General features: G+C 35.4%; 1 protein-coding gene across 1 annotated transcript; it reads right to left on the bottom strand.

Moving 5' to 3' along the window:
- Positions 1-262: 262 nt before the first annotated feature.
- LOC133181769 (mediator of RNA polymerase II transcription subunit 27-like) lies at positions 263-14,880 on the bottom strand. The gene is made up of 8 exons (XM_061316357.1): positions 14,668-14,880; positions 12,609-12,759; positions 12,369-12,502; positions 10,889-10,982; positions 5,970-6,077; positions 5,481-5,522; positions 4,122-4,199; positions 263-907 (listed from the first exon to the last, which is right to left on the bottom strand). Exons 1-8 carry the CDS (start codon positions 14,856-14,858, stop codon positions 773-775), a joined length of 933 nt encoding a protein of 310 aa, XP_061172341.1. The 5' UTR covers positions 14,859-14,880; the 3' UTR covers positions 263-772.
- Positions 14,881-15,076: the final 196 nt, after the last annotated feature.

The following is a 15,076-nucleotide window of genomic DNA, read 5'->3' as shown; positions in this document are numbered from 1 at the left end:
ACCTCTCATGCATACCTAATGTTCAATCAAGGGCAGGTAAGTGTAAATTCACTATATTTGGAAAGCAGTAAGGACAAAAAACATTGAATCATTTTATTGTATCACAGTCTAAAATCATTTTAAGATTTAAATGTGGTTCCAAATTGACAGTATTCTTTCATAAACATACAAAAGTGAGATAAGGTTTAGAAATAAAAGCAACAGAAGCAACCGAAAAAGACCCAAAAACAGGCGTTAAGTGCAGTCATCCTTTCATAAGATGTAGCGAAAAGAATTTTATCATTCCTGCATCTTCACAATGTCACAATTTATCAGATGGAATGATACATGGATCAGTAGGATCAAATCGAGTTGTCAATACTGATGTAGTATAGAAAAAATACGGTACTTATTCCTGAAAAAAATCTTTTTGGGGACACTTCATCATTACAAATACACATAACCAGATATATATATATACTAAGTATATACGTCCCTGACATAACACAGGTACACTGCAGATTGCAACATTTGCTCTAGCACTAAAAGTTGTCATAATGCCATAAGTAGTTTCTCAGTAGAACCAAATATAACATTTCCTCTTAACACTGTCCAGCAACTGACTGCAAACTCACATCCTACAGTTTTCTGCAGCACAATAGACTCCTTTAGGATCTTATCAAAATAAACTTAAGGTTCCCTTACAAGGAATGATGTAGATATCTCCAGATATCCCAGAGCTATGGAGTCCTGCAGATATCTCAAGATATCCCCCAGCTTTTGGGTCCTTATATCACTGACGACATCCATCATGTAAAGGCTGGGAGGAGCGAGTGTCCCTCCATATGGGAGGTAGAAACCCCTGTAGATATTTACCACATTTGGAACATGGCGCTGAGAATAAAGTCTTGTAATTATTCAACCAAATCTGAAAGTAAAGGAATCAAAACTTATCTAATATGAAAGCTAAGTGTTATACAAGTATATACAAAATGTTGTCTCAAAAAGCAGAAACTTTTCATATATTTAATAAACTACCCCACCAAAATTAGTCATTTTTTAAACATTGTTGGGAATTATGTTGTTATTTTTTTCGTTAATAAGAGGTTGTAATATCATATGCATTTCAAGGGTGTTAATTTTCGGTGGTCTGTGCACCGCAAATTTTTCAATTTTACATGTAGAAACAACAATGCCATCGATGTTTTGTTTGATACTATTACATTGTACAAAAAATAAAATATGGCAAAATATACACCGATAAAAACTCTGTGATCTAGTGTACCAATATGTGAAAATTCATTAATATAGCATCATAAATGGCAACAACATAGCGTAAAATCTGTGATCTAGTGTGAAAATTCATTAATACAGCATCATAAATGGCAACAACATAACGTTATATGTACAAACATTTTCCGTTAGATATTGTCAAAACTGGCGACATCGGTCGATAATGTGGCGCATCAACTTATCATTCAGTACTGTATTGAGTGGAGTATGACTCCTGTCCATACAAGAAAAGAGTTGGAAATGATGGAATGACATAAAGAAATGTTTCGGACACGAGGATAAACCTGGCAAAAAAGGTGCAAGCGTGATTAGACTAGTTATCTGATGGTAGAGGCGCTAGGTAGCCCCCAAAACGACGACAAACTAAGGAGCTTAACGTCATACATGGAGAGCGCCATTTCTTCATGATCGAGGCACAGGCACTGGACGTTAATGTAAATATTGAGTATGTGCATATCCTTTTTTATACATGCACATACTCAATATTTGCATTGACTTCCAGTGCCCGTGGATCGAGGTTGGAAAATTGTCTATTCAAAAGAATTAATTCCGCGATCTTTCGATGCCTTTAGTATGTCCAAATGGGTAATTTGCTTACCAAATAAAAATGAAATGTAGTGTCAAATTTCTGGGTTAAAAGAAAAAAAACTTAAAAAATTCTAAAGAAAAGAGGTACAAATCCTTAACAAACGCCACAAACTAAAAACTATGTTCTGACGACATCGGTGTTGCGCCGACAGCTTATTTTGTAAGACTTGGAGTCATTTAACTAAGAGGAAAATGTTATTTATAGAGATATTTTGTTGAAATTTCTTTGTACTATTTAAAAAATGTTGAAAATGATGCATACCAATTCTAAACTTTGTAATATTAATAAAACAAAAAAAAAATATTGAATGTTCGCATTTTCGGACAACCCTCTTAAAACACGCCAATAGCGAAGCGCAGGGATGACTAATTCTAATTCATTATAAAGGCTAAGTTCACATTATGTTTTAAATCCACCTGGATGAAAATCACTTCACCATAAGCATAAATTCATTACGTCAAGCATATTCGTTGTAACCGTGTTTTACTGTACATAACTTTAAATGACAATGTATTTCAGGGCCATACAATAAAAAGTGTTTATGCGTGAACATGTTACCGGGTAATTATAAAGAGTATCGACTTATTTTATTTTTTATTTAAATAAAATAAAGAATTATAGATTTCGAAAATAACTAAGCAATTTCAGCTAAGTAGGAGGTTAAACAAAACAAGAAGCCTAGAATCGCTTTTCTGATCAATTGTACGACTTTATCACCTCAACTCTATGCCTCTATGCATCATAAATATTTAGATAAAGTCTTGAAATTCCTAAGTAGGTCACTATGACCTACTTTTTGATTAACACACCCTAAGAACCAAAGATGCATCAACTGACCAAGATCGACGATTCCGAGCTCATTATTATTTGAAATATTAAAAGATAACTTTATTCCAAAAGTAGGACATTATGACCTACTTTTTGGTTGACACAATCTGAGGGCCCAAATGAGTAAACTGACAAAGTTTGATGATTCTAAGCCGCTTAGTATATAAAATATTGAGTTAAAAGAGTGAAATTCCAAAAACAGGTCACAGTGACCTACTTTTTAGTTGAAACACCCAAAGGACTCAGGATGCATCAACTGAAAAAATGATTTTGAGCATCTTATTATTTAAGGTTATCATGGTAAAAGTGTAAAATTCCAAAAATTGCTAAAGATGACTACTGTTTGGTCAAACCACTTCTAGGACCAATTATTTGAAATCTTAAGATATAGCTATGAAATATCAAATTAGGTCACTGTGACTTTTTGGTTAACATACTTAGTATATTTTGTCAGGCTTGCCTTTTTAGCTTTTCTGAGCTAAAGGTTCAAAGAGCTTATGGTATGGCCATTTGTGTGATTCGAGGTGCATGTAAACTTTTTGGAATATGGGCCATATTATCACAGAGTATCCTTGGCCTAAGGGCTTTCATATATGCTAAAAATAGGAATGTGTCTCTTAAACAAAGGGAGGTCACTTGGGAAATAAAAACAAAAGTAGTGGTTGCTAAAAAAATCTTCTCAAGAACCACAGGGCAAATTATCATCAAACTCATGCATAAGGATGGGCATATGTTGTAGAATAAAAATTATTTAAGACATCACCCTGGAGCAAAGTGTGTGGTCTCAAGGTTACTTCAAAGTTGATCTAAAATGATGTTTTGTTAAAACTTTGATATTTTTCCCACTTTAAGGACTACAATCATCAAATCTTGTCAGTTGATGCATCTTAGGACCTCATGTCATACTGACTCAAAAGTAGGTCACAAAGACCTACTTTCTGAATTTTAAATGTATTCTTTTCAATTTGGTTTTGATACCTTGGACAATTTGAAGCCCATGATCATCAAATTTGTCAGTTTATGCATCAAGGGGTCTTGAAGTGTGTCAACCAATAAAAAGGTCACCATGACCTACTTTCTGAATTTTATGGCTCATCATTAAAAAAAAAATTAAGGTCATTACTTTGAATACTTAAAGGTTTAGAATCATCAAACCTTGTAAGTTGATACTTAGACGAGGTGTATAGCATCATTAGGTGCAAAGATCTTTCAATTATTCAACTCTTAAATAACACAGGGAATAAGCAAATAAAGTTCAAAACTATGTTGCATATGTCCATAGGCTTGATATTTAAAATTTAACATGTATATAGTGGGTAAAAACAGCTGTGACAGACTTTGGAATTTTAGAATTAAAATGAATGAAACAGACCTTTTTCATGTTTTTATTTCAACCAAGTTAAAGAGTGTCCAAGAGTTTACATGTACTTACAAGGAATGAACGAAGGCTGACATCTGGAAGCTGGGGATGGCAGAAATGTATGGTGGCTGCTGTTACTAAATCTGTCACCTGTTATATAAAACAACGAAATGTATGGTGGCTGCTGCTACTGAATCTGTTGCCTTTTATATGTATAAAAACACAGAACTGTACAGTGGCTACAATTACTGAATCTGTCACCTGTTATATAAAACAATGAAATATACGGTGGCTGTGGTTACTAAATCTGTCACCTGTTACCATTTAAGTGTAAATTTTAGCGAGATGCAAATTTAGCGATTTGTCCTTAAAAATTGATATTTTATTTTTAGCGAGAAGTAATTTTAGCAATTTTAAAATGCTATCTAAAGAAGCTACTACAAATAAAACGCAATTAATTTTTAGTGATATTCAATTTTAGCGATCTCAGCACTCTAGCTAATAATGCCAAAATTAAATCCTCGCTAAAAATTCTGCTTATACGGTAGGTAAAACAATGAAATGTATGGTGGCTGTTGCTACTAAATCTGTCACCTGGCATATAAAACAATGAAATGCATGGTGGCTGTGGTTGCTAAATCTGTCACCTGTTATATAAATCAATAAAATGTAATGTGGCTGTCGCTACTAAATCTGTCACCTGTTATTTGTATTTATCATATACTTTGTAGTAAATACACCGATTCTGCACTGTGCAATACGTGTGACGTCACAATACCCCATATCAAGGACCAGTCGGAAAATCTATATCACGTATCGGAATGGCGGGCAAAAATCCATATCAAACCGGAAGTAATGTTTGTTTAAAGTTTAAAAGTCAATTAACTTGATTTAATTTAAATATACATGTAAAAGAATTCTTTACTAACATCTGTGGACTTAATTTGTTTTCAAAGACCTAAAATTTGCTTTATTAGATTTTAAAGAAAAAAAGGTCATAAACATGCACGAAACATTCTTCAATAATTTTATGTGAACTCACATATTAAGTATTTTAAATATATGATAAATAGAATACTACATACTGAAATCCATATCATATGTCATATCAGCCCTTGGGCTGATATGGGGCCACTCGGGCTGATATGACATATGATATGGATTTTAGTATGTAATATTCTCTATATAAAACGCAGAAAGGTATGGTGCCTGCCATTATGCAATCTTTCATTTTTTGTACATAAACACCGAAATGTACATGTACTAAGAATGATTTAACTAAATTTTTTCAGAAAACACTTAAAATCTATTATAAATCATACACATTATATTTATATACAGAACATTATTGTATCTCTACAAAAATGATGCATGAATGAAGTACACGAACTTCAATATTGAACTTTATACCAAAGTTTAACACAAACTTACCCTATTGAAAACTTGATATCTGGATTTGGACCATATATCAGGCTGAAGGGGATAAAAATCAAATATATTATAATAAATGTTATCATAGAAATCACACATCTTTACAATATCTAAAATCAGAAGTTATTAATCTACTGTATAATCCCTCAATTTATGTTTTAACTAGGCATATTGTACCTCCTCAGTTGCTTTTCTCCCCTTTTTTATGATTAAAACTCATTATTTTACCATATATTATAAATCTTTGGCAATCATTCTCCATTTTGTTCAGCATTTATTAAATGTCCGACTTTCCTGATATGATTTTGCCAAGGACGCTTCAATATTCCAGTGGCATTTCAAGCACAATAGGTTTGTTTTTTTTTCCTCTCATTTTTATAAATTTGTTATTTTACACTAATGTATCTGAATGAATGACTTATACCAACTTTGAATGAAATGCCTTACATTATCAACCCATTTTATTACATAATACAGTCCCATACTCACTCGTCCATCATCCGTTAAGAAGTCCTCATTATAAGCCTTGATAGATACATACTCAATGAGAAGTCCTCTCAACACAATCACTGCCTTCAATGTCTTGGCCAGGGTTATCTACAAACATTTTAATAATCACCTACTGGTTTTTGCTATGTTGTTTTGATTTAAAATAAAATGAATTCAACTCTTTCTTCTGAAACCTTTAAATTAAACTTTTAAATCAAGGATACACCAGAGGTTAATTAGACACATGTAAATTCATTATATTTCATTTTTAATGAAGCAACACACTCTGCATCTTCTTAATTACTAAAATAATGTTCATCTATGGACAAATAAAATCAATCACTGAATTAAACTAGTATCTAAGGAAAATGTGTCAATGTAGAACAGTATTGTTACCCATGGGTCTTTAAGTGATACAGTACATATCTGTTTCACTCACCTGTAGGACAGTACTGTTACCCCTGGGTCTAATCAGTGATACAGATATGATGTCTGTGTCACTTACTGTAGGACAGTACTGTTACCCCTGGGTCTAATCAGTGATACAGACATGATATCTGTGTCACTTACTGTAGGACAGTACTGTTATCCCTGGTGTAATCAGTGATACAGACATGATATCTGTGTCACTTACTGTAGGACAGTACCGTTACCCCTGGGTCTAATCAGTGATACAGACATGATATCTGTGTCACTTACTGTAGGACAGTACTGTTACCCCTGGGTGTAATCAGTGATACAGACATGATATCTGTGTCACTTACTGTAGGACAGTACTGTTATCCCTGGTGTAATCAGTGATACAGACATGATATCTGTGTCACTTACTGTAGGACAGTACTGTTACCCCTGGGTCTAATCAGTGATACAGACATGATATCTGTGTCACTTACTGTAGGACAGTACTGTTATCCCTGGTGTAATCAGTGATACAGACATGATATCTGTGTCACTTACTGTAGGACAGTACTGTTACCCCTGGGTCTAATCAGTGATACAGACATGATATCTGTGTCACTTACTGTAGGACAGTACTGTTACCCCTGGGTCTAATCAGTGATACAGATATGATATCTGTGTCACTTATTGTAGGACAGTACTGTTACCCCTGGGTCTAATCAGTGATACAGATATGATATCTGTGTCACTTACTGTAGGACAGTACTGTTACACCTGGGTGTAATCAGTGATACAGACATGATATCTGTGTCACTTACTGTAGGACAGTACTGTTACCCCTGGGTCTAATCAGTGATACAGACATGATATCTGTGTCACTTACTGTAGGACAGTACTGTTATTCCTGGGTCTAATCAGTGTTTAAGCCATGATATCTGTGTCACTTACTGTGGGACAGTACTGTTACCCCTGGGTGTAATCAGTGATACAGACATGATATCTGTGTCACTTACTGTAGGACAGTACTGTTACCCCTGGGTGTAATCAGTGATACAGACATGATATCTGTGTCACTTACTGTAGGACAGTACTGTTATCCCTGGTGTAATCAGTGATACAGACATGATATCTATGTCACTCACCTGTAGGATGGTACTAAGGGTCAAAACGGTGATACAGACATGATGTGTAACTAATGTAGGACAGGAGTGTTACCCATGGGTCATATATCTATCTACATATACCTGTAGGATAATACCATCAGCCATGAGCCGAAGTGATATATAAACAAGAGGCCCAAGGGCCTTAACGGTCACCTGAGTATGATACAACAATTTCAAGGATGCATAGAGTATTAAATGAACTGAAAGGTGAAGCTTTGTTGCCCAAAAGCAAGAAAAATAGGGTGATCATGATCAACAAAATAATTGGTCTTAATATTCATTAACAGTTCATAAATTAGGTTCTAATCTGTTCCCCATTTTATCACTATCACTATACAGTATATTAACAAATTATCAATGCTTCTGTACTATTTTAATCCTTTGTTGAAATCTCTTACATTGGCATCTCTTGGTCTTTGATGAATATTTAATAAGACAAGTAATTTTTGTCTCATTTTTATTTATCTACTACTTACAAGTCTATCTGATCATTAAAACTATGAGAGTACTTTTTGTATTATACAATAAAAGTTTTTGCATAATTCTCTTGTTCTATTTACCTTTCAAGTACATTATTTACAGTGATAAATTATCAAAAGTAAATGGCAAAGGGGAATAACTCCTCTCAGTAGACTACAAACTAATAGAGCCCTGGCCAGGACCAGAACACTTGACCAAATGGTCCAGATGTTCAAAAATCTGGTAAAAATTCCCTTCCTTATAAAAACTTTTACTCTGTTTGCCTCAGATATGCCCAGGTGCGGAGAAGATTTTTAAATAAATAATGCATTTTTACTACAGATTCACTATATTATCAATAGAGCCCCAACCCCCAACCCCCCACCCCCAAAACACCAGAGCTTCTGACCCTGGGACCATATGTTTGCTCATCATCACTTTGTTTATCTGCTTAACACTAAGGAGCAAACAGGATTATTTAATAGAATTAATGCATTTTCACTAAATTATCAAGAGCCCCACCCTCACACCAGCACATCTGACCCAGGGGTCATGAAATTCACTACTCTGGAAGAAGCACACTTGCTCATCATAACTATACACTTAGCTTCTTTGCTTTTTTAACCAGAAGAAGAAAAGAATATTTTCAAAGAAAATTTGCTTTTTCACTTTATAATCAATAGAAGCCCCCCCCCCCCCCCTTCCCCCTCACCAGAACCCTTAAACCCGGGGTCATAAAATTCACAATTTTGGAAGAGGCATCCTTGTGTATCATAACAATGTACTTTAGTCTGTTTAAGCAATACCCAGGGGCAGAGAAGAAGATTTTCAAAGAAATAATTCACCTTCACTATAGGATCTATATAGCCCCGCCCTAGCACCAAAACTCCTGTCCCCGGGGCCATGAATTTCACAATTTTGGAAGAGGCATCCTTGCTTATCATAACAATGTACTTAGTTTGTTTAAATAATACCCAGGTGCTGAGAAAAAGATTTTTAAAGAATTAAAACATTTTCACTTCATAATCAATAGAGCCCCGTCCTAACACCAGAACCCCTGATCCAGGGGCCACGAATTTCACAATTTTGAAAGAGGCATCCTTGATTATCATAACTATGTATTTAATGTGTTTCAATAATACCCAGGAGTAGAGAAGAAGATTTTCAAAGAATTAATGCATTTTCACTATATAATCAATAGAGCCCCACCCTAACACCAGAACCCCTGACCCAGGGGCCATGAAATTCACAATTTTGAAAGAGGCACTCTTGCTCATCATAACTATGTATTTAGTTACTGAACTTAATACCCAGGAGCAGAGAAGAAGATTTTCAAAGGATTAATGCATTTTCACTATATAATCAATAGAGTCCCGCCCTAACACCAGAACCCCTGACCCAGGGGCCATGAAATTCACAATTTTGGAAGAGGCACTCTTGCTCATCCTAACTATGTACTTAGTTAGTTTATTTAATATCCAGGAGCAGAGAAGAAGATTTTCAATGAATTAATGCATTTTCACTATATAATCAATAGAGCCCCACCCTAACAGCAGAACCCCTGATTCAGGGGCCATGAAATTCACAATTTCTGAAGAGGCACTCTTGCTCATCATAACTATGTTTTTAGTTAATTTCTTTAATACCCATAAGCAGAGAAGAAGATATTCAAAGAAATAATGCATTTTCACTATATAATCAATAACCCCCCCCCCCCTTCACCAAAACCCCTGACCCAGGGGCAATGAAATTCAAAATTTCTGAAGAGGCACTCTTGCTCATCATAACTATGTACTTAGTTAGTTTATTTCATACCCATAAGCAGAGAAGAAGATTTTCAAAGAAATAATGCATTTTCACTATATAATCAATAGAGCCCCCCCCCCTTTCACCAGAACCCCTGACCCAGGGGCCATGAAATTCACAATTTTGGAAGGGGCATTCTTGCTTATCATAACTGTGTACTTAGTTAGTTTATTTTATACCCAGGAGCAGAGAAGAAGATTTTTGAAGAAATAATGCACTTTTACTATATGATCTATATAGCCCCACCCTAGCCCCAGAACCCCTTACCCTGGGGCCATGAATTTCACAATTTTGGTAGAGGGCTCAATGCTTATTACAATCATGCTAACAGTTTGACTGCTTGATGTCCAGGAGTAAAGAAGAAGATTTTTAAAGATTGCATTAATTTTAGTGGTTTTTGCCCCACCCCTCAGGCCCCAGGGGGGCAGGGACCATGAAATTCACAAATTTTGTCCCCCTTCACCCATAGATGTTATATGCCAAATTTGGTTGAAATTGGTTGAGCGGTTTCAGAGAAGAAGCTGAAAATGTTCAAATGTTAACGCACGACGCACGCCGACGGACGAAAACGGATAGCAATAGGTCACCTGAGTGACTCAGGTGACCTAAAAAGGCATCTGTATAACTCATTTGAAAGATTGTACTGGGTCCCCTGGATCTAATTAGTGATACAGACATGACATCTATGTAACTCACCTGAAGCACTGTACTAATTCCCATGGGTCTAATTAGTGAGACAGACATGGCATCTATATAACTCACCTGAAGCACTGTTCTATTTCCCATGGATCTAATCAGAGAGACAGACATGACATCTATATAACTCACCTGAAGCACTGTTCTATTTCCCATGGGTCTAATCAGTGAGACAGACATGACATCTATATAACTGACCTGAAGCACTGTTCTATTTCCCATGGGTCTTATCAGTGATACAGACATGACATCTATATAACTCACCTGAAGCACTGTACTATTTCCCATGGGTCTAATCAGAGAGACAGACATGACATCTATATAACTCACCTGAAGCACTGTACTATTTCCCATGGGTCTAATCAGTGATACAGACATGACATCTATATAACTCACCTGAAGCACTGTACTATTTCCCATGGGTCTAATCAGAGAGACAGACATGTCAGGGGAGCTCCTGTCCACTGTTGTAACCAGTTGCTGGATATTTCTGCAATCAATTCATTCCCATAAACATTATCATAATTTTTCTAGCTCTAACAAACATAGGTAATCAGAGATTACAGAGCTCACCTCAATGAATGTTGTTTTAAAGTAGGGCAAAGTCCTACACTAAACTAATAATCTAGTAGTGTGCATCCCTAGATGCAACATTTATGCAATTTTGGTCTGAAAGGCCTTGCAGTTACTTGGGAATAGACTTAGCAAAAACTTTAAACTAGTCACTCAAGCAGAAAATGTAAGTCAAATCCAACATCTGAAGCAAGTTTGAGAGTGTTTATCCCTTGATACACCATCCATGCAAGTTTGGTTCAGATAGTCATTATAGTTTCTTGGCAATGGACCTGCTCCAAAAACTTTAACCTGGTCACTCATTCTGAAAATATAAGTCAGATCCAGCATCCAGCATGTCCAGTAGTGTGCATCCTTAGATGTATTATCCATGCAAGCTTGGTCAATATTAGTCTTATAGTTACTTGCAAATAAGATCTGCTCCAAAAACTTTAACCTGGTCACTCATCCGGAAAATGTAGGTCAGATCAAGCATCCGAAGCAAGCCTGGTAGTGTGCATCCTTAGGTGTATCACCCATGCAAGTTTGGTTAGCATAGGGCTTATAGTTACTTGGGAATGAGACCTGCTCAAAAATTTTAACCTGCTCCAAAAACATTAACCTGGTCATTCTTTAACTAAAATTGCAGCATCTGAAACCTTGATTGGTACAATGAAACACACTAGAAGCATCCTCCATGTATCTTTGATTAATATAGGGCATAGAAGTACTTGAAAAGAAATCTGCTCCAAAAACTTTAACCTGGGACGCCCACACCAATGCCGAGGGTATTACATAAGCTCCCCAAACTTAATTGAGGTGAGCTAAAAAAATGAGCTAAAACCATAGCACAAATTTAATTCACTGGCACTAGAAATTTATTCCTGTAAAGTTGTAAAGAGACACCACAAACAAATTTTCTTATCTCCCATACAAAAGACTTACATTGCTAATTTTTCAATATTTCTTTCATTGAAAATCTGATTAGGAATTTTTTAATCCTGTAAAATGTGAAAATAGACTCTTGAAAATGTTCTCAGAAACTTAAAAGTAACAAAACTTCATAATATTTCTGAAACTTTTCAAAAATTGTACTGAACTGTAAACAAAGTTATATTTTCCCATTCTCACCTAATGATGTGACTTGGCCAAACATAAAGTTAGCTAACAGGTATCACTTCTTTAGTGAGAATGGCTTCTATCAATAAGCAAATATATTTAAATTTTGTAATAAAAAAATTGTTTGTGTTATTTATTCCTTTAATAGGCAATATTATACTATTAATAACTAAACCCCTCTAATAGTCCTGGTTATTGTGCTTACATGTTTTCTGGTACTCTGTGTATGGTGGGCTCTGGTCGTCTCATGCGCTTGGATTGACCCACAGGACCCTGATTTGTTCTCTTTAGCTGATTGGTTCCTAAAAATTGTGCTGAGTAATCTCCAAGTTTGTGTACCTAATATATATAGAAAAATAGAAATGATGAAGATCTAAGAAACTAATACATGCACATCATAATTCAAGAAACAAAAAAAGTTGTAAAACACAACTCTTAGTCTAACCTTATTGGTCCATTTGTGTGTGTGATGTAGTTGGGTAGCAATGCCTGATTTATCTGTGGCTGGGTCCAGTCCAAGGAGGCCAGTGCTGTTCAGTAACAGAGGGGGAATGTTTGTTGTGCTGTGAATATTCGGGGCCAACTTTTCCAAATCTCTGTGAACAACAATAATAAATGATTTTTTAACCAAAGTTGGAATATGCATGGAACAAAATTTACATTTAATATATTAGCCAAATATAAAACAACCGTTTCAGTAAAGAAACAATATTAATCCTTAGTTTCACACACTTCTGTTCATTAATCTGTATGATTTGCTCGGGAACACAAATATTTAAAATAACAAAGCTCAACTCTATTAAAACAAGAAATGTTTGAGAAATCTTCATCATTAAGTTTTTTCTGCAGGTCCAGTACAATACCCTGATAAAGGTATATAGCTTGATAAAGCTATGTAGCTTTATCAAGGTATTACAAATACCTTGATCAAGGTATTTTATGTAATGAAAATACAAAAAAAATGCTGAAAAAATAAGGGAAGTTTCTAGTATGCCGGTCCCCAGAATCACGCGACTGCGCAAGAGCGGTTATTTCCCTTGCCGTTGCTATGCAGAATGTAAACAAACTGCCATTTTCCCCTCGCTTCAACAAAACACATTCGATCGAGTGATTAGGGTTAGAGTGTATAGTTTTAAGACTGGAACTGTTTTATCAATCCAGTCTTAAATCTTCCTGACTTTGGGCTAATTCATGTAATTTTTGCTTACAGAAGGCACTGCCAAGTGCCTTTTGTGACCATATACTTGCATGAATCAGCCTAATGTCGAACTGTGCCGCTATATTATCTTACAGGAGTAAAGCATGGAACATGTAAAACTTGAGCAAACCATTAATTAAATATCTGTGCGCTGTCTGCGATCTAAGGATTAGGGTTAGAGTATATATAGCTTGGATATTGTGACTGTTTTATATGCACCCATGCTCGCATCTCCATCACTCTGGGCTTACACATACAATTTTTGCTTACAAAAACAGAAAGTTTTGTGACCGAAACTTTGATGAATTAGCCTTGGTTTAATATCGAAACATGCCCGATATTGTGCGCTAAGTTTAGGAAGGTTAATTATTGGTAAAAGCGACTTACCATTTACTTGAGCTAGATATCCCAACCTCCGAATGTTCATATTCAGAATATTTTTCCTTTCAATTCGATGGTGATGCACAATCCAATCAACCAAATACTAGTAACTTGTTACAATTTGTTAAATCCCTGCATTTCTCACAAAAATCTTGCAATTTTAGTAGCATTTCACTTTGAGTCCTATCAACTATTTCTTCATTACGTCAAAACACAAGTGAAGCACGTCATGAATATTTATGAGATTATGTCAAAAATTGATCATGTGATCATATTCCTAAACAACGCAAGATGAAGTTTTACCTACTAAACAAGTACGTTATTTTACGAAATCTTTTCTCATTTAAAAAAACTGTGTTTAAAAACCAGTTTTTTTAAACCCAATTTTTCACAAGGAATACGAATTTTGGCTCAATTTTGCGATTTGTGGCCTATTTATCGATTTTTGTCGATCGCTCATGCGATCGTATTATAATGTACGCCACCTTCGGCGGCACCTATTTTAGTGCCATATTTATAGGGACCGGTATACTAGAAGTGTTCCAAAAATAAATACTGAAAGTCGAATTCTGAGTTGTTGTCAGTAAATTCACGCATGCATGTAAAGTACTCAAACACAAAGAAATCAGTATAAAAGCATGTCGTGTGAGGAGACGTTCTTTTATGCTGTCTTTTTGATACCTGAGTACTTTTCATGCACAAGTGAACACACTGACCATAACTCATAATTCGACTTTTAAATTTAATTTTTTAAGATTTTTTTTTGTATTTTCATTGCATAAAATACCTTGATCAAGGTATTTGTAATACCTTGATAAAGCTATATAGCTTTATCAAGCTATATGCCTTTATCAGGGTATTGTGCTGGACCTGTTCTGGACAATAATGGCGAGGAAATTCGAAATATAAACAATTGGCCTATTACCCCAGATTGTCGTTTACTGCTGTGAGAGACTTCTGAAGCTTATTCAGGAGTGCCTTCTCGTCTCCTTTCGGTGCTTGAAAGCCATCGGAAAGGTCTGTAAAAACTTTAGAGACGCTAGCCCTGAGTTTTTGTGTTAATTTAATCGCCTGTGTCAACTTCTCGATTTGTGTGTCCAATCTGTTGTCCGCCATTTTTAATGCACTCGGAGTACATCTAAATTCTACCTCTCCTGACATGTCTATGATGTATTCCGAAAAGAAGTAAACAATTTTTCCCGAACTTGGAGAATATTCGGTATGTTAGCAGACTAGCCAGGGTAGATCAAATGTAACCCAGATCACAAATTTTTAATAAGTTTTTTTTTTGGGGGGGGGGGGGGTGAAGACATTTATGCTTATGGTCAAAAGAA

The sequence above is a fragment of the Saccostrea echinata genome, unplaced genomic scaffold (genome assembly GCF_033153115.1).
Source record: "Saccostrea echinata isolate AGI-Se365-2 ecotype Australia unplaced genomic scaffold, CSIRO_AGI_Sech_v1 ptg000009l, whole genome shotgun sequence".
Lineage (NCBI taxonomy): Eukaryota > Metazoa > Mollusca > Bivalvia > Ostreida > Ostreidae > Saccostrea > Saccostrea echinata.
The sequence above is the reverse complement of the archived record's forward strand: the minus strand, read 5'-3'. Positions and strand labels throughout refer to the sequence as shown.